The sequence below is a fragment of the Suncus etruscus genome, chromosome 10, assembly GCF_024139225.1.
Source record: "Suncus etruscus isolate mSunEtr1 chromosome 10, mSunEtr1.pri.cur, whole genome shotgun sequence".
NCBI classification, from domain to species: domain Eukaryota; kingdom Metazoa; phylum Chordata; class Mammalia; order Eulipotyphla; family Soricidae; genus Suncus; species Suncus etruscus.
In genome coordinates, this window is record NC_064857.1 from 83,307,742 (window position 1) to 83,328,200 (window position 20,459).

Below are 20,459 nucleotides of genomic sequence, written 5' to 3' on the forward strand. Positions count from 1 at the left end.
AATTTTTGTCTGAAGGCGAGACATATTGTAATGCTCCAGGGCCATAAGAGCCAAACCTGGCAGTGTTGGGGGGTCCATATGGTACAGGGGATTGAGCCCAAGTCAAGTTCTCTGCCATGTGATTCACATCCCTGGCCCTAGATTATAAAGTTAATAGCTTAGTATCTGACTCGTGTGAAGGCTTATTAAATGTTGTTATTTTTGGGGTCTATTGCTATAAAATATTGTTGTTGGTCTGAATCTTATTGTTATAGAAACCCCTGAAATTTTAGTCTTTCAAATGTACTTTCATAGCTGTGCAGAAATCTTGTATTTGTCACATTACAGTTCTTAGGAACATTTATGTTATGTCCAGAACTATTAGTAGACTGTGAAATCCTTAAGGGCAGAAACCGTCCTAGTTATATCTGTAAACTTGGTATTTGGCACAGTCTGGTATGAAGAGATACCCTCTGCCTCCAACCATGTCTGATTTATGATTATATTTTCCTCTTAGGTTTGGCATAGAAATGGTTCCTTTGGTCCAGAATGAGCAAGAGGGTTTAGATTTGGATGAAGAGCCCGATCTGTCCAGTCTTGAAGGGTTCCAATGGGAAAGTGTTTCCGTTTCTTCATCTCCCGGGCTGACAAGGAAACGCAGCCTTTCCGAGAGCAGCGTGGTCGTGGACAGGGCGGCTCCTTCCGTGTATGGCTACTTCAATGAGGAAGGCACGGGCAAAGAAAATGAGCCCCGGGACATCATTTCACCTACGAACTCATTGAGGTCTACACAGAGCCAGAAAGTGACTCTGGCACTTAAGCAGGAAGTGACACCTTTGGAGGCCTCCCTGATCATGGGTGAAGGAGCTGAAAGTATGGGTGTCAGGAGGCAGCATAGTACCCCTTTCTCTTCTGACCACACGGTCCCTGGGATGCAGTTGGCCAAAGACCGGAGCAGCCGGAAGAGTTCAACCCCTTCTGAGAATCCTAACACCCAGGAGAGCAATGGCGAAGGAAGCTCCTTCTCATCCCATGTATCTTCAGCCCTTACAATCTCAAGTTTGGCAGATGCTGCCACAGATAGTAGCTGTACTTCCGGTGCTGAACAAAATGACGGGCAGAGTATTAGAAAGAAAAGAAGAGCTACTGGGGTGAGTCTGATTCCCTGTGTGTTCTGTAGTAGCATACTTCATGTGATAAAGATTTACTTGAATTTTTGTGAAGTATCTGGAATTGTGAGTCTCCCTATTTGGAATAGGCGACTTGTGAGGCTTTCCTCCAACTGTTGTGGCGTTCTGCTGGTTGCTTTTACTGAGCGATTCTACCAAGTCAGATGTAATGGAATATGAATGCACAAGGAAAATGTGAAGTCATCTCTAAAATAGTCTTCAAGCCAGTGATTCTTTTTTTAATCACCTGACCAAGGAGTATGCTGCAGCTTCAGCTGTAACTCTATCTGTTTTTGTGATGCAGATCTGGAATGTGACCAAAGGAAGTCTTAAGTGTTATGTTTGTAGGGCATGTATGTCTGTCGAACCCGTGACTAATAATCTCAGCAATGTGGTGATTTTAAACACTGCTATGGTACACTATGTGAGTTTATTTGTTATATATGTGTGTGTATATAAGTATATATAATTTGTGTGTATATATACACTTGTATATAAGTATATATGTATATATACACATATATAAGTATACAGATACTTATAATAAGTATATATGTGTATATAAATCTATGTGTATATAAGTCTTTCTTGTGCTATCTTTTTTTTTGTATTTTTCTCAGAATCAATTATTTTATTGATAGGTGTCTCTGCTAACATCTGTAGCTGTCATTGTTCAACTTTTCTGGAACCCTTTCTGAAAAGAAATAAGAACAGTCCAGAAGCTGACACTTTTGAGAAGATAGGCTGTTTCTTTTAGAATTGGACTACTATAACAGTAGTTAACTGCTTAGGTTGTAGATCAAAGCTTAAGTTCTAAGTTTCTTCCATTGATTTTAGAATAGACAGGTGAAAGATCATTCAAATATAATATCTTTTTTTTTTTTTTTTTTTTTTTTTGGCTTTTGGGCCACATCTGGCAGCACTCAGGGGTTACTCCTGGCTTTCTACTCAGTAATAGCTCCTGGCAGACACAGGGGGACCATAAAGGATGCCAGGATTCAAACTAACCACCTTAGGTCCTTGGTTGGCTGCTTACAAGGCAAATGCTGCTGTGCTATCTCTCTGGCCCCCCAAAGATAATATCTTAAAACTCTATCTTGGTTTTCTTTTTTGGGGGGGAGCACACCCAGCTGTGCTCAGGGACTACTCCTGGCTCTGCACTCAGAAATCACTCCTGGCAGGCTGAGGGACCATCTGGGAATTGAACCCAGGTCTTTCCCGGATTGGCCATTTGCAAGGCAAACACCCTATCTCTCCCTGCTATCTCTCTGGCCCCTTGAAGTTCTATCTTACTCAGCTTATTATTGTAAAGATTTTCTTGCTGAAATTTAAAGTAAAAAACATGCTAAAATTAAATTGTATACATTGTCACTTTTTTTTTTTTTTTTTTTTTGGTTTTTGGGCCATACCCAGTGACACTCAGGGTTTATTCCTGGCTAAGCGCTCAGAAATTACTCCTGACTTGGGGGACCATATGGGACACCAGGGGATAGAACCACGGTTCATCCTAGGTCAGAACGCACAAGGCAAAAGCCCTATCTCCTATGCCACCGATCTGGCCCCACATTATCACTTATTTTTTTCCAAACTTCTGTTTATACCTTGCTTTACCAAGATGCAATGTTTTGCCTAATCCTCTTAGATTTTTCTTTTTCTACAATACTAGGAAGGGACTTCACCTTGGATTTTTTTGAATCTGATTCATTTAACTAATGTTTAAGTTTGGATCATGTATAAGATTTCTATTATAGATGGTAGCAACAATAAAGACTAAAAGATGGGGCCGGTGTGGTGGCGCTAGAGGTAAAGTGCCTGCCTTGCCTGTGCTAGCCTAGGACAGACCGCGGTTCTATTCCCCGGCATCCCATATGGTCCCCCAAGCCAGGAGCGATTTCTGAGCGCATAGCCAGGAGTAACCCCTGAGCATCACCGGGTGTGGCCCAAAAACCAAAAAATAAAATAAAATAAAATAAAATAAAAAGACTAAAAGATTATCTTAGAATTAATTCTTTTGTTTTTCTCTGGATAATGACTTTCATAAATTTATTGCTCAGTTTTTTTTTTTATGTCCTCAGGATGGATCATCTCCTGAACTTCCAAGTCTAGAGAGGAAAAATAAAAGAAGAAAAATTAAAGGAAAGAAAGGTACAGGTAAAATATTTTGGTAGGAAAAAATATTTACCGATTCAGAGCAGCTTGACACAGTATACCTTGTAGTGGTCAAACTGATTTCCAGTAGATTAATATTTTTGTTCTACCGGCATAGAAAAGTCAAACTTCTTACAACATAGATGTATATAGAAAAATGATACCTCTAAGCTAAATGTTATTATAAATCTTTGGAACAAATTGTATAAAATATGAAGCCAGAGGGTCTCATTGGGCTTTGTCCTAGTAGGTTGAAGAGGGAGAGATCATTATGCTATCTTTTTTATTTCTCTCTCTTGCGCGCTCTTGCTCTCTCCCTCTCTCCCTCCTCCACCCCCTTTCTCCCTCTCTCCCATATGGGATGCCAGGATTTGAACCACCGTCAGTCCCGGGGTGGGGGCAAAGGTAAAGGCCCTACCGCTGTGCTGACTCTCTGGCCTCTGTTTTTCTGTTTTTCTTATTTTTATTTTGAGGCCTTGTGGTTGCTTTTCTCATGTAAACTAAGGAGAGAAGTTATTATTGTGACTCCCTGAACCCCTTTTTAGTTTAACGGCCAGTGCAGAACATGATTAGATGAGCTTTGGGTGATTAGATCTGGTGGATAGCATCAAGGATAATACAATTTCTGTCGGTCAGCTTTGTGGATAACAGCATCATTTGTAGAACTAGAAAATAGAGTTAAAAGAACAGGAAGGAAAATTACCCTTTGGGGGGGCAAGGTGTTATTGGGATCCTTTGAGTTAAAGGTAATTAGAGATCTCAGCTAAAACTACCATGATAATTGGAAATGTGGGTCTGGAGTTTAGAAGATAAATCTTGGTGTATTAAATGAAAGACACAAAGCTAAATATGATTAAAAACAGCAACTTATACACAGTAGAATATTTTTTTAAAGTAGCTATGTTTTTATTTCAGGGAGCTTGTATTAATAAGGAGAACAGTATTTGTTTGGGGGTACATATAGCAGTGCTCAGGGCTTACTCCTAGCTCTGTATTCAGGGCTTACTCCTGGGAGTGCTCTGGGGATCATATGTGGGATGGACTTAAACCTGAGTTGGCCATGTGTAAGGCAAGTAAGTGCCTTACCCTCTCTATTGTCTCTCAAGCCCAAAGAAGAATAATTTGCAGATTAATTAACAATTAGTTGGGCCCGGAGAGATAGCACAGCGGCGTTTGCTTTGCAAGCAGCCAATCCAGGACCAAAGGTGGTTGGTTCGGATCCCGGTGTCCCATATGGTCCCCCGTGCCTGCCAGGAGCTATTTCTGAGCAGACAGCCAGGAGTCACTCCTGAGCATCGCCGGGTGTGGCCCAAAAACAAAACAAAACAAAAAAGCAAAAACCAAATAGTTAATCAGGGCCAGCGAGGTGGCGCTAGAGGCATGGTGTCTGCCTTGCAAGCACTAGCCAAGGAAGGACCGCGGTTCCATCCCCTGGCGTCCCATATGGTCCTCCCAAACCAGGGGCAATTTCTGAGCGCTTAGCCAGGAGTAACCCCTGAGCATCAAACGGGTGTGGCCCGAAAAAAAAAAAAAGAAAAACAAAACAATTAGTTAATCAACAATTAACAGAATAAAGAAAAAATTGGGTATAAGTACACAAGCAGTTTGGATATAAGGATATATCTGAATAAAAAATCCTGTTTGAGGATGGTAGGAAGTGAAAGAAAAATGGGAGATGATGCTAAGAACAGTTGATTGACTTGGGACAGAAATTTCTCATGGTTGGGCTGGTGGTGAAGGAAGAGGATTAGGAAAGACCTTATCATAATGGAGAACATTTGATCTCTGGCTTATCAACTCTCACTTTTGGTTTCTAGCTTTCACCTTATTGGCCTTGACTGTTTGGTTTGTGAGATTTGTTGATTAATCTACTGGGGAGAAATAAAATCTTAGTCTAGATAATTACATTATTTCTTTTTCTGACTAACTGAATTATTAAAGATAAGTCTTGGTAATAAACTGAACTCTGTGATTCTTTTTCACAGAACGTTCTCAGGTTGACCAGCTGCTGAATATCTCTTTAAGGGAGGAAGAACTAAGCAAATCACTGCAGTGCATGGATAACAATCTCTTGCAAGCACGGGCAGCACTTCAGACAGCTTATGTTGAAGTTCAGAGGCTACTTATGCTTAAACAACAGGTAGAACTCATGGAACAATAATGGAAATGGATTATCTCTGAAGTTGAGTTTCAAAGCTCTTAACACAATTCTTTTTTTTTAGATAACTATGGAAATGAGTGCCCTGAGAACCCATAGAATACAAATTCTACAGGGATTACAAGGTATTTGGAAAGAATCTGATGGATTGGGCTCTTTGTCGTTTTTTCTTCTTCAGGGAATTAAAGTAATCAATGGAAGAAAATGTTTTCTTTCATGTCTCTTTAATTTTATCCTTCTTTAGAAAGACTTTTGAGACTTAAAGTGCTCAGGAATGACAATAGATTGTTACAGAAAAAAGCCTTGAGTTAGAAATCAAAAGATGGGGATCTTTTTTTTTTTCTTTCTTTTTTTTTTTTTTTTAGTTGGGGATCATTTTGGTTTGGTTTGGTTGGTTTTGGTTTTGGTTTATGGTCAGACCCAGTAGTGCTTAGGGGGTTACTTCTAGCTGTGCAATCAGGATTTACTTTTGAATGGACCTGGGGGACCATGTAGGGTGCCAGGGATTGAACCTGGGTTTGTCATGTGCAAGGCAAGTGCCTAGCTGCTGCATTATGTGTTTAGCCCCAAAGTTCAGATATTGACTTTTCTACTAGGGCATAGCCCGAGCACTGCCAAGAGTAAATTTCTAAACCCCTGAGTGTTGCCGGATGTGGTCCAAAATCACCCCCAAAAATATGTGTGTGTATACACACATACTTTAGAATTGACTTTTTTTTTTGGTTTTTGGGCCACACCCGTTTGATGCTCAGGGGTTACTCCTGGCTGTGCGCTCAGAAATCGCTCCTGGCTTGGGGGAACCATATGGTACTCTGGGGGATCGAACCACAGTTCGTCCTACACTAGCGCTTGCTAGGCAGACACCTTACCTCTAGCGCCGCCTCTCCGGCCCCTAGAATTGACTCTTTAACATTTCTGCATGTGCATGTATATGTTTCCTATTCCAGAAACATATGAACCTTCCGAGGGCCCAGACCAGGCTCTTTGTAGTCTTCTGAGAGAACAAAGGAACACTAGACCTCAAACATCTGCCGATCCTGCATTGCTGCCTACTCCCCTTTTTCCTGTTTTTCTGGAGTCTCCATCATCCACTGGAGTCCCTCTCCAAGTAACTACGTCTTCTACTTTCCAAGGCCATGGTAGTCTTCCTGCTCCAGACTCCTCAGTTCAGATTAAACAAGAACCCATGTCTCCTGAACACGGCGAGAGTGTGAACAATATGTCACAAGGCTCTGCTTGCATTGTGTCCAAGGAATTACTGCAGGCTCATAGTATGTAAACTTTTCTCTGAGTTAAGGGCAACCCTGTAGTGAATCTGGGGTGACTTTGTATCAGTGATGAATGTCAAACTCCCCATTAAAGCTGAAATTACTACAATTCATTTTTCTTGAAATTTTCTTTATTTAATAGAATTATCAGTAACTTCCTTCCAAATCTAGGGATTTCTAAATTGGCTTTATATTTATTCCCGAGAAAGATTTCATTTGTTGGGATTGGTGCAGAATTTATTTGGTTTTGTGAAATAAATAGATTCAATTTTCTAGACATGTCACACATGTCCTTTGATTTTTTTTTTTGGTGTGTGTGTTTTGTTTTGTTTTGTTTTTGGGCCATACCTGACAGTGCTCTGGGGTTACTCCTGGCTCTGTGCTCAGAAATTGCTCCTGGCAGACTCAGAGGACCATATGGGATGCTGGAAATCGAATTCGAGTCCATCCTGGGTAGGATGTATTCAAGGCAAACGCCCTACCGCAGTGCTATCTCTCTGGCGCTTGAGTTTTTTTTTAAACGGATTTAGGATTTTTGTAAGCCTGAAAGACAGGATTCTTTGCAGAGGGAATTCTAGTGTTTAGAAACATCTAATAGAAACTTGGATAGTTTTGAAAATTGGCCAGGATTTTTATGATTTTCGTAAAATTTTTTGTTTTTGAGTGAGGTACAAGTCAGGGAAAATGTGGAGGGGAGGAGAAGGAAGGGAAGGAGAACAGGAGGGGCAGAAGGAAGAAAAGAGGGAGGAGGAGCGAGAGGAGGAAGGGGAACATACCCAGCAGTGCTCAGGAGTTCCTCCTGGATCTGACTTAAGAAATCGATATTGGGGGCCGGGCGGTGGCGCTAAAGGTAAGGTGCCTGCCTTGCCTGCGCTAACCTTGGACGGACCGCGGTTCGATCCCCCGGTGTCCCATATGGTCCCCCAAGCCAGGAGCAACTTCTGAGCACATAGCCAGGAGTAACCCCTGAGCGTTACTGGGTGTGGCCCAAAAACCAAAAAAAAAAAAAAAAAGAAATCGATCCTGGCAGGCTTGAGGGACAATATGATATGGTGGGCATCAAACCCAGGTCTGTCCTGGATTGGCTGCCTGCAAGGCAAACGTCCTGCCACTGTGCTATTGCTATGACCCCTATATGTGGGCCATATGTGGATTTTAGACAGAGGTCTGATCTTTGAACTTTAGGTCTTTTTATTTTTTTAAGTATTTTATGTCTATTTTATATGTCACTACATTGTATATATAGATATAGATATATGTGCCTTTGAATGTGTCTGATTATTTCATGAGTTTTAAGTTCTAGACATGAAATAACCAAGTCTACAAAAATAGATGTTGTCACTTGGGAGTAGGGGTGCACTTGCTGCTTTGTGGAGACCACACACTGTGTGGTGTTGTAGGCACACACTTATGGTGGTAGGGATTGCACATTTGCTGTGTTTTGGTGGTCACACACCCTATTAGTGTTGCACACTTTGCTGGGGATGGGGAAACTCATGCTTTGATGCAGGGCTGATGGTCACATACTTTATTGTGATACAGGGACTCACTTGTGGCACTTGGGGTTGCAACCATCAGTGCAGGGATCACACTTGCTAATAATATTGTGGTGCTGAGGATCAAACTCAGGACCCCATGCATGCAAGTCATGCTTTGCTTAGCAAGTAGCTTTGCTACTGGGGCCAGAGCGATAGCACAGTGAGTATGGTATTTGCCTTGCCACATAGCTGACCAGTTTCAATCCTCGGCATCCCTGTGGTCCCTCGAGCCCACCAGGAGTTATTTCTAAGCGCAGAGCCAGAAGCAACCCCTGAGCACTGCTGGGTGTGGCCCAAAAACCTAAAAACACCGAACCAAAACAAAACTTTGCCACTGAGACATCCTGGGCCCCAGAGAATAAGCTTTTATTTAAAAAAGAAATGTATTAGAGTTATTGTACTATTTATTACAATGGTGTTGACATTGATGGTCTTGGTATCTTTAAGTCAGCTGACTAATTACTAGCCACTAGTATTCAGCTTAATTGGATGTACAGGCAAATCCATTGTGAAAACTTAAGAGAAATAAAAAAGAAAGCACTTCAGTTAAGAAGATACTTAAATATATACTAAGAATAAAACATTGTTAAATGTGCGGACACTCAAACAAGAAAGAAAAAAGATCGCTGGCAACAATAAGGAACTTTCACAAGATATCATTTGTGAGATAAAGGCAAGTGCTGTAATGTGTATAGGCTATGGGATGCTAAGGGGTGAGATAATAATGGTTATAGTCATGGCTTGCTTAGTATACTGGAATGCCATTTTGGGGTAAAGCTTTAATCAGTAATAAATAATTATAGTCTATGACTAAAAAATAGCAGACACAATAAAAAATTCAATAAATATTTTTCTTCTCAATTCAGGAGAGACCATTGAGAGTGGTTCGGATTTTCCAATCACTGCAATGTTGCCCTTATCAGATCTAAGGGAAGGTGTCCATGATTCTAGCCAAGAACGAAAACTTACCACCGAGCAGAGGCTTTCCAGAAAAGGAGAAAACGTGCCATCTTCCCAGTCAAATGATGTGCCCAGCATAAGTAAAGGAAGTGAAGAGTCAATCAAACACAACAGCAGGTCTGAAGCTTGTAGCAGTTCTTTTCCAAGACTGTCCTCGGCTTCAGGAACCCCTCCAAAGAAGGAGACCCATTCTCCAGGCGACCAGCTTGAACAGCAGGCAGAGTCCACTCTGACATCAACTGAAACTCGGGGGAATAAGAAAAAGAAGAAACTTAGGAAGAAGAAAAGTCTGCGAGCCACCCATGTTCCTGAGAACAGTGACACTGAGCAGGACATAATTACTTCTAAGCCTGTCAGGAAAGTAAAAACCGGAAAGTCGAGCAAAGGGGGGAAAGTAAGCACCTCTACCTGGGAAGATAGCAGAACTGGCCCAGAACCTGAGAGTGTCCGGAATGAGCCGGATAGTGATACTTCCCTGGAAGTCCTGGAAGTTCCCAAGCCTCCCTCTGTAGTAGTGGACGTTGATTCTTGTGACTCTGGAGATGAGAAACCAGATAGTCCATCTAAAAAGGATAGTTGGCACTCCACAGAGCAGAATGCATTAGAGATTTCTCGCTCTGGGTGCGATGAAGTTAGTTCTACCAGCGAGATTGTAACGCACAATAAAGATGGCATCCCTGTAAGGTAAGGTTGTATTCTTTCTCTCTGAATTGTTGACTCCAAGAAAATAGTCATTTTTGGGGTCTAAGAGTGGGTAAGATGTGCCTTGCAAAAGCAAGATTTTTGCAAAAAAACTGGGTTCATTCTGGCATCCTCTATGGTCTCTCAAGCCCACTGGGATTAACCCTGGAGAGCAGAGCCAGGAGTCATCCCCGAGTAACACTGAGTGTGGCCCCAAAACAAACAAATCTCAATTTTTAAATCACATTTGTATGAAATCAGTAGAGATTTAGATATTGATAGATTGTATCTTGGCTGGCAGTAGAGATTTTCTGTTTTCTCATTTATGCCATAAATATTTTTTAAAAAGTTTTAAGTGTGCCGAGAGGTAGCACAGCTGTAAGGCATTTATTTGCCTTGCACACGGCCAACCCAAGATGGCTCTGGGTTCGATACCCCCAAGCCTACCTACAGAAGTGATTTCTGAACACAGAGCTACCTGAGCACCACTGGATGTGGCCCTAGCCCCTCCCCCCGAAGAGAAGTTTTCAAAATTGTTTTTGTTTGTTTTTGCAAAGCACTCAGGGGTTACTCCTGGCTTTACGCTCAGATATCACTCCTGGCAGGCTCAGGGACCATATGGGATGCCGGGATTCGAACCACCGTCCTTCTGCATGCAAGGCAAACGTCCTACCTCCATGCTATCCTTCCGGCCCCTCAAAATCAATCTTAAATTAAATCACTATGAGGTACAGAGTTATAAATGTGCATTTTTGTTTGTTTGTTTTGGGGCCACACCCATTGACACTCAAGACTTATTCCTGGCTTTGTGCTCAGAAATTGCTTCTGACTTGGGGGACCATATGGGATGCCAGGGGATCGAACCGCAGTCCGTTCTAGGCTGGAGTGTGCAAGGCAGATGCCTTACCACTTGGACCACCGCTTCAGCCCCTAAGAGTTATAAATGTGTATTATATTTTATTTTCTCATACTTTTGTATGTAAAAAACTACTCATTTATATTTATTTTGTGGGGGTGGATTTGGGGCAAACCCAGCAATCTTAGACCTTATTCCTGACACTGCTCAAGAATAATTTTTTTTTTTTTTTTTTTTTTTTTTGTGGTTTTTGGGTCACACCCGGCAGTGCTCAGGGGTTATTCCTGGCTCCAGGCTCAGAAATTGCTCCTGGCAGGCACGGGAGGACCATATGGGACACCGGGATTCGAACTGATGACCTCCTGCATGAGAGGCAAACGCCTTACCTCCATGCTATCTCTCCGGCCCCTTTTTATTTTTTTATTTTTATTTATTTTTTTTTTAAGAATAATTTTTTTGTTTTTATTTTTTTGGGAGGTCACACTTGGCGGCACTCAGGGGTTACTCCTGGCTCTGTGCTCAGAAATAGCTCCTGGCAGGCACAGGGGACCATATGGGATGCCAGGATTCAAACCACTGTTCTTTCTGGATTGGCTGCTTGCATGGCAAGCACCCTACCGCTGTGCTATCTCTCCGGCTCAGCTATTATTGGTGGTACTTATGGGACCACATGATGCCAGGGATAGAATCTGGTCAGCCACATCAAGAGACGCAAGCTCCTTAGCCCCTTATTCTCATATTATCATTGCTATTTTGCCCTCTATTTAGAATAGTTTATTACTCAATAAATTATAAATTTTATTTAAATTATTTTAAGGATATTTTTCTCATTTTGCAGTGTGGCAGAAACTCAGACTGTAATCTCCTCCATAAAAGGATCAAAGAACTCTTCAGGTATTTGACTATTCTGTTTTTAAACTGGCCACATGAAAAAAAGGCTTGTGAATTCTAGAACCAAGATTTCAATCTACTTAAATGTACTTAAGAGTTAGGGGAGAGTCAAGTTACCACTTGGGTAAATCTTGAAACACTGACCTTTTAATTTTCGCAGTTCCACCTTTCTTTTGGCGGGGGTTTACACCCGGCAGCGCTAAGGGGTCACTCCAGGCTCTACACTCAGAAATCGCTCCTGGCAGGCTCGGGGGACCATATGAGATAGCGGAATTCGAACCACCATCCTTCTGCATGCAAGGCAAATGCCCTACCTCCATGCCATCTCTCCGGCCCCAGTTTCACCTTTTTGACTATATATTCCCATAGTATTAAGGTTTCACAGGTACCTGGCAAATTTAAAAGAACTGCTTAAAGACTAAAGACTTGCCCAACAAATTAACTGGTGTTAGAAAACATGTTAGAAAACATGGAAAGATACTTGGTACCATATGTGTATCATTCAGAAAGCTATTATATGTGTGTGACTCATTTTTCTATGAAAGGCCTTCTGTTTCTTCTGTTAGGAGTTTTCACCATGGAGATCATGAATGAAAATGATTTTGGCTTCTAAGGAGAAATTAGGGATTACCAGATTATGGAATGGTTTTAAATTTTAGCATGTTTTTATTGTGCCCCAAGACAAGTCTCTGAGATCTATTATTATTTTCTAGAAATTTCTTCTGAACCAGGAGAAGATGATGAGCCCACAGAAGGGAGCTTTGAGGGACACCAAGCTGCAGTGAATGCGATTCAGATATTTGGGAGCTTACTGTATACTTGTTCAGCAGATAAAACAGTCCGGGCTTATAATCTGGTGGTAAGTTAAAAAGAGGAACATTTTTAGAAGATTGTAGGTTTTAGAAACCCCAACATGCACCTAAATTCCAAAGCAATTGAGAGATGGGTGAACTTTAGACTAACTTCACAGTCACTTGTTTTAGGGTGACTAGATGCGGATGTAATTTCTTTCTGTTCCCACTCTGCCTTCTCGGGTCCAAAAAGTTGTTCTTTTCACTGAACAGATACCAGGAGCCCTGGTGCTTTCTTTTTCCAGCCCACTAAAGATGGTCCAGAGCTTTACTCCTGAATTTCAGTTGCTTGGGCAAGAAAGATGAAAAAGAACAGTAAACATAGGCCACTCAACATCTCAACCCTACCTAGTGTTGATAATGAGGGCCCAATACAGATAGGATGGAAAATGGAGTAGTAGGAATTGGTCTGTTTTTCGTGACACGTGATTCATAGTCCCAAGTTACTGGGTGGGTCCTGGGGGGAAAAGACACCACTAATATGGTCTGGTAATGTTTCTTCTGGATCTTTTCTGAGTGCACTTTTTATTGGCGGGGGGTGAGGGTGGGATGGGGGTCACACCTGGTGGCATTCAGGGGTTACTCCTGGCTCTTCATGCAGAAGTTGCTCCTGGCAGGCTCAGGAGACCATATAGGATGCTAGGAATCGAACTCAGGTCCATCTAGGGTTGGCGTGCAAGGCAAACGCCCTACTACTGTGCTATCACTGGCCCATGAGTGCACTTTCTGAAATTTGAATTTGCTATATATCCCACTAATTCTTTTGGGCAACAATGAGTGTCAAGAAACTTAGGAATATTGAGTGGGTAGAGCATTTGCCTTGTATACAGCCAACCCAGATTCTATCCCTAGCACCCAACATGGTTCCCCAAGCATGGTCATGAGTGATTCTTGAATGCAGAGCCAGGAGTAACTATTGAGCACTATTGAGCACTTAGGGGTGTGACCCAAAAAGAAAAAGAAACTTAGTAACATTACATTAGTTTGAAGAAATACCATGACTGTATTGGAATTGTTCAAAGCTATAAGAAGATGAGAGCAAATGGGAGTAATTAGATAGTGGACTAGAAAAATGTGTTTTCTGGAACAAATAGTACACTGGGTAAGGCGTAAGTTTACCTTGTTCCAGCCATTCTAGGTTTGATCCCCTGCCCACTAGGTGTGACATCTGAGTACAGAGGCAGGGGTAGCCCTGTGCCACCACTGGGTGTGGCCCCATATATTTTAGGGTTTAGGTGTGTGAGGGAGGTATTTAGTTTTGGATGGGAGTGCTAGGCTTGGCAGTGCTCAGGAATTAACTCCTGGTAGTGCTTAGGGAAGAGTCTGAGGATTGAACCTGGTTCACCATATACAAGGCAAATGCCCTCTCCTGCTGCAGTCTCATCACTCTAGCTATTCTCATGATCACTCTCTGTTATTTCCATTTAAAAAAAATCTTAGCTCTGGGCAATTGGTGCAGTTTCCCTGATCATATGAGGGTGACCTGTGCTACTAAAACAGTGGTAACAAAAAGTGTAAGTCTAAAATCTGAGGGATTGGTTCTAACTTTAAATTGCAAGTTAAATATGGATACATAAATTCTAAATGTTCTTTGCTCTGAGATAACATTGGGAATGTTTATTATGAAACCACAATTGGCTAAGCTCTGTATTGCTGCCTTTATTGAGCTTTGACTATTACCGAACATTTTCCCAGACAACTGATTAAGTGTAGGACCTTAACTGGATGATTAGCTATCATTAATTTACTATTTGGTGGTCCGTATGTTAGAGAGCCTCAGTCTTAGCCAGTAGTTGAAAAATGATCAAACAGAAAGCCTCCCTTAGTAATTTTTGTTTGTTTGTTTGTTTTTGGACCACACCCATTGACTTTCATGGGTTACTCCTGGCCATGTGCTCAGATATCGCTCCTGGCTTGGGGGGGGGGGGCGAGGAACATATGGGATGCTGGGTAATTGAATCTCGGTCCATCTTAGTCTAGCTCGGGCAAGGCAGACGCCTTATCCCTTGCACCACAGCTCCGGCCCCCCTCAGTAATTTTTGTGATGATTCAACTAACATAATTGTAGGTACGTCAGTACACACACAGGGCCTTCTATCAGAAGATAGTTACTGAGGACACAATAGTGAATGATTAAGTTTTAATATTTTGTTTTGTTTTGTTTGGGGGCCACACCTGGCAGTGCTTAGGGGTTACTCTACACTAAGGAATTATACTTGTCAAGTTTGTGAGACCAGATAGGATGCCAGGAACAAACTTGGGTTGGCCATGTGCAAAACAAACACTTTATCTGCCCCACTATTGTGGCAATAACATTTTTGTTTGTTTAGTTTTGTTTGGGGCTGCACCTAATAATGCTCAGGGCTATTTGTTTGTTTGTTTTTTGGGCCACACCTGGCAGTGCTCAGGGGTTACTCCTGGCTATGCACACTGGAATCACTTGTGGTAGTCCCTGGAGGACCCTATGGGATGCCAATGATCAAACCCAAGTTGGCTGTGTGCAAGGCAAGCTCCTTACCTACTGTACCATTGTTCTGGCCCTCAGGTTACTCTTGAGTCTGTACTCAGTGATCACTCCTATCTTGGGTGGGAGGGTGATTCACATGGTCCAAATGGGATGCTGGAGAAAGAACCCGGGCCATCTGTGTGGAAGGCATGTGCCTTATCTGCTATACTCTCTGGTCCCATCCGAAACATTAAGAAAAGTGGTTTTTTTTTTTATGTTGACAAGGTTATCAAGTCCTTTTCTGTATCTTAATATGATCTGTGTTTGGTTTTAGAATCGAAAGTGCATTGGTGTTTTTGAGGGCCACACCTCCAAAGTGAATTGCCTGCTGGTTACTCAGACTTCGGAGAAGAATGCTGTGCTTTACACTGGTTCCAGTGATCATACCATTCGCTGCTATAATGTGAAGGTTAGTGTCCAGATAAGTCAAAATGATAATTCTGAATTAATTTTGAGTCTTTTTGCTCTGTGGAGTGAAGACCGGACAATTCTAATTGTCCTCTTGTTTTGCTCCTGAAATGATTTGAGTACACTTACATAGTCCTTGGTTGGAATGGAACTTTAGGTCTGAACCTCATTTGGCCCCTCCATCACTTCTGGGGTTTGTTTGTTTACTATAATATGCTGCCTTCATTTATTTATTTTTCTTTGGGGGGGGGGGTCACACCTGCTGGCGCTCGGGTTACTCTTGGCTCCGTGCAGAAATCGCTCCTGGCAGGAAGGTACGGGGGACCATATGAAATGTTGGGAGTCAAACCACTATCCATCCTGGGTTGGCTGTGTGCAAGGCAAATATGCTGCTTTATTGATTCCACAGCAGGCGCGTGTGTGGCCTCTGTTCATCATAGCAACAAAGGGAAGGAGAAAGAAACCTGACTGAACAAAATCAGTGAATCCAAAAGTTAGATTTCAGGACTGGAGCAGTAGCACAGCAGGTAGGGCATTTGCCTTGCACACAGCCAACCAGGGTTCCAACCCCACATCCCATATATCCCCCGAGCCTGCCAGGAGCGATTTCTGAGCACAAAGCCAGGAGTAACCACAGAGTGATGCCAGGTTGTGGCCCAAAACAAACAAACAAACAAAAAGGATAGATTTCAAAAGGACAAATAAAATAAATCTCTAGCTAAATATATATTTTTAAAAAATTAAAAGGCAAACATTTGTAAAGGAAACACTATATCGTAAATAGTAAATGGATAAAACATATAAAATTAATGTGGGGCATAAAAGTGAAGTAATAGTAAGAAAAGGAACAGACTATAGATACATATCACAGTATGAATGGATATCCAAGACATTATGGTAGATGAAAGGCAACATAAATATTTTTAAAGGTAATTGTGGTAGTAATTACATGACTGCACTTGACAAAACTTAAATATTTAGTTTATGGTGAAATTTATTACATGAAAGCAATAACTTCAATAAAGTTATTTAAAAATGTAAACAGTTTGGGCCCGGAGAGATAGCACAGCGGTGTTTGCCTTGCAAGCAGCCGATCCAGGACCTAAGGTGGTTGGTTCGAATCCCGGTCCCCCATGCCTGCCAGGAGCTATTTCTGAGCAGACAGCCAGGAGTAACCCCTGAGCACCGCCGGGTGTGACCCAAAAACCAAAAAAAAAAGAAACAAAAAAGAAATTACTCCTGGCAGGAGACTCGGGGGACTATAAAGGGCCTGGAATTCAACTTGGGTCCATCCCAGATTGGCTGCATGCAAGGCAAATGCCCTACTGCTGTGCTATCACTTCAGCCCCAATAAATAGTTTCTTGGGGCCAGAGTGATAGCATAGAGGTAGGGCATTTTTCTTGCATGCAGAAAGACAGTGGTTCGAATCCCAGTATCTCATATGGTCCCCCGAGCCTGCCAGGAGCGATTTCTGAGCATACTCTGTGCTGTGCTTACTGCTGTACTATTGCTCTGGCCCCCATCTATACCCTTATTTTCAGCATTACTCTGCATTTTGGAGCATGGTTTTTTTAAAAATCTATATCATAAGAGAAATATATGCTATCATATTTTATTTGCCATTAATGCCTGTTGATGAGCTGTTACATACTTCTACCAGACTCGAGAGTGTGTTGAGCAGTTACAGCTTGAAGACCGGGTTCTCTGCCTCCACAGTAGATGGCGAATTCTCTATGCAGGACTGGCAAATGGTTTTGTGGTCACCTTCAGCATAAAGGTTAGTGCTTGGGAAGGAATGGCTGAATTCTCATGTCATGTAAGAAAAGTACATGTACAGGTTTACATTTCCTGTTTCCTTATATAAGAAAGCAAGAATTAGCCAATACTCAAAAATACTTAACTTCTGATATAAGTGAAGCAGATTTCTGAATTCTGTCTGTTCAGACCAAGTATGTCAGGACCAAGTGTAGTGCTAAGGTAAATTCGGAGACAAATAATGAGTCATAGGTTAAACTAGTCTCTCATTTTTAGATCGATAGCATAAAAAATGAGATAAATCCTTTGAATATGACATTGGAACTGCTTAAAATTTTCATGAGCGAAGCTGTTCTGTAAAGTGAATTGAGTTTAAAGTTTGCCTTCATGACAAGTAGCTTCATTCTTTCCTAACCTTAAGCTAGTTTATTGAGCAAACTTTTATTGATCATATATTATGAACTGTTAGACCCCAGAATAAGATTTAGAGGTTTTCAGGATTTTTTTTTTTTTTTTTTGGTTTTTGGGCCACACCCGTTTGACGCTCAGGGGTTACTCCTGGCAATGTGCTCAGAAATCGGCCCTGGCTTGGGGGGACCATATGGGACGCTGGGGGATCGAACCGCTGTCCGTTCCTTGGCTAGTGCTTGTAAGGCAGACACCTTACCTCTAGCGCCACCTTCCCGGCCCCCTTTTTTTTTTTTTTGGGTTTTCAGGATTTTTTTCAGGTTTTGCGAGAGTTGAAACCCGAGCTACCTTTCTGTAAAGCCTAGACTGCAGCCTGTTTCATTATCTCTCTTCGTTCTGCTCTATTTTTTTGTGTGTGTGATTTTGGTCCACACTCAGTGGTGCTCAGGGATCACTCCTGAAGGGCGTGGGAATCCATATGGAATGCCCAGGGATCAACAGATTGTCCACATGCAAGGCAAATCAAGCACTTCTTTGAGCTCAGTAGGGTCTTCTCCTGAGCACTGCTGGGTTGGTCCCCCAAACAATAGTGACCCAAAAAAGTTGAATAGGAGCTTGAATAGAAAAGTTGAATAGGACAGTTTGGGGATCAAAAATAGGTCATGGGAATGAGAACTTAAGCATAGGTAACCAGTTTTTGAGTTTGTCGTGGTAATAGTTTTAGTTTCTTAGATGTTTTTACTTCATGTAATAGTGGCTTTTTTTCTTTCTTTCTTCAGAACAACAAATGTCTTGAGATCTTTGAATGTCATGGCCCTCGGGCCGTCAGCTGTCTAGCTACTGCTCAGGAAGGTGCCCGGAAGCTGCTGGTTGTGGGGTCTTATGACTGTACCATTAGTGTGCGTGATGCCAGGAATGGACTGCTCCTCAGAACCCTGGAAGGCCACAGCAAGACCATTCTTTGCATGAAGGCAAGTAAAGTATGGCAGAAGAGGGATTAATTCTGGCATGAACAGGAGAGGTTGAAATGAAACTTTTTGTGTCTGATTAGTTATTTTGACATAATCATCTTAAAAAAATTGATTACAGTCCTATTCATCAGATTTGGGCCACCAAGGGATACAGCACTTTTAATACACTGAGTAACAAAATGTATGCTACTGTAGAATGTGAGTATATGCTATGCCCGTATATACTGTAGAATGTGGGTATATTTATGATTATTCTAAAGCCAAATAATACCAGCTTATCAGAACACCCGGTACTAAGTTTCAGTTGAAAATTTTGTCTGAAAAGCTTACCCTGTACCTAGTTCTGCACAGCTGAATGTAGAATACCATTGTTCATTACAGTGGAAGCTGAGGATCCTCCACCGTATCTTACTCACTGAACTTGTTTCTTTAAGGTGGTGAATGACCTGGTTTTTAGTGGCTCCAGTGATCAGTCCGTCCATGCCCACAACATCCATGTAAGTCCTGAGTAAAGATACCTTTCGCAGGCTGATAGAAAACAAACAAAAAAACTGTAGGGTTGCAACATCATCTTCTGTGTAAACTCTGACCCTGAGACCTAGGAGGGCATCAAGTTTGAATAGGCCCTAGCTGCCTGTCAGGGAGGATCTTTTCAAAGCTTCTGTACTTTGGAAGGGATCTTTCTTTTTTTTTTTTTTTTCTTTTTTTTTGGTTTTTGGGCCACACCCGGCAGTGCTCAGGGGTTACTCCTGGCTGTCTGCTCAGAAATAGCTCCTGGCAGGCACGGGGGACCATATGGGACACCGGGATTTGAACCAACCACCTTTGGTCCTGGATTGGCTGCTTGCAAGGCAAACACCGCTGTGCTATCTCTCCGGGCCCTGGAAGGGATCTTTCAAAGGATCTTTTCAAAGCTGCCTATACTCGTAAGGGAGGGTGTTTGAAAAGCAGTACCTGCAAAGGAGGACGTTTGAAAAGTAACCTGTACTCACAAAATGGATGGCATTAGAGTGCTGAAAGACTTTGGTTGCCTGTCCATGAGGCACTCAGGAAAAAACGGATTATAGCATAAATATTATTCGAGACATAACTTCAACTAACATTCTAAAGACTTTTCTTAGAGCCTCTCAGAGATGATTCAGATTTATATTAAATTCACCTCATTAGGAACATTTGTGTAGATTCAAGTCTTCTTTATTTAGTCTGACTAAATAATTACCACTCTCACATCTAGCTTTGCTGATAGCCTACGTGCAATCATATCAAGGGTTAATATTTCCGGCCCCAATTCAGAATGCATGAACTAGAGCAAGGTCAAAACAAGAGCCAGTCTCTGGGAACTGACCTTACTAGACTAGAAACACAGAGGCTGGGGCATGTGCCTTGCCCTGCGTCGGTAAAGGTAAATTTGCAGTCTGTTCTGGGCATATGTCTAGCTAGGGTCCAGTGAGAGAACTAAACGGTTTTGTTTGCAATTGTGATATCTTGTCAAGAAATTTTGTATAAGTGTTCTGCTCTAACCCAGAGAGAGGAAGACTAAAGAGACAAAAAAAACCTTCTGAAAGTGAAATCTCTGATTTTATTTCTGCTGAATTAATGCACACTCCTTTTCCCAGGGACCCCAAGAATTCCCTCTGTGTCCAGACCAAGCTGTCTGTGACATAGGATTCCTTATACCACTTGCAATTTTTTTTTGGCGTCCCTGGGTGGGCTTGAATCCACTTGCAATTTAAATGAAGAACTTTTTTTGGGGGGTGGGGGGTCACACCCAGCAGTGCTCAGGGGTTACTCCTGGCTCTATGCTCAGAAATTGCTCCTGGCTGGCTCAGGGGACTAAATGGGATGCTGGGATTCGAACCACCGACCCTCTGCATGCAGGGCAAATGCCTTACCTCCAGGCTATCTCTTTGT

General features: G+C 42.1%; 1 protein-coding gene across 1 annotated transcript in view; it reads left to right on the forward strand.

Annotated features, from left to right (window-relative positions):
- ZNF106 (zinc finger protein 106) overlaps positions 1-20,459 on the forward strand; it is a 63,267-nt gene that overhangs the window by 36,025 nt on the left and 6,783 nt on the right. Inside the window, exons 6-17 of the mRNA XM_049781505.1 lie at positions 497-1,130; positions 3,224-3,299; positions 5,282-5,436; positions 5,519-5,579; positions 6,402-6,725; positions 9,127-9,904; positions 11,596-11,651; positions 12,362-12,507; positions 15,280-15,414; positions 17,075-17,191; positions 18,357-18,548; positions 18,983-19,045. Of these exons, the coding sequence (XP_049637462.1) occupies positions 497-1,130; positions 3,224-3,299; positions 5,282-5,436; positions 5,519-5,579; positions 6,402-6,725; positions 9,127-9,904; positions 11,596-11,651; positions 12,362-12,507; positions 15,280-15,414; positions 17,075-17,191; positions 18,357-18,548; positions 18,983-19,045 (2,737 nt within the window). The remainder of the gene's footprint in view (positions 1-496; positions 1,131-3,223; positions 3,300-5,281; positions 5,437-5,518; positions 5,580-6,401; positions 6,726-9,126; positions 9,905-11,595; positions 11,652-12,361; positions 12,508-15,279; positions 15,415-17,074; positions 17,192-18,356; positions 18,549-18,982; positions 19,046-20,459) is intronic.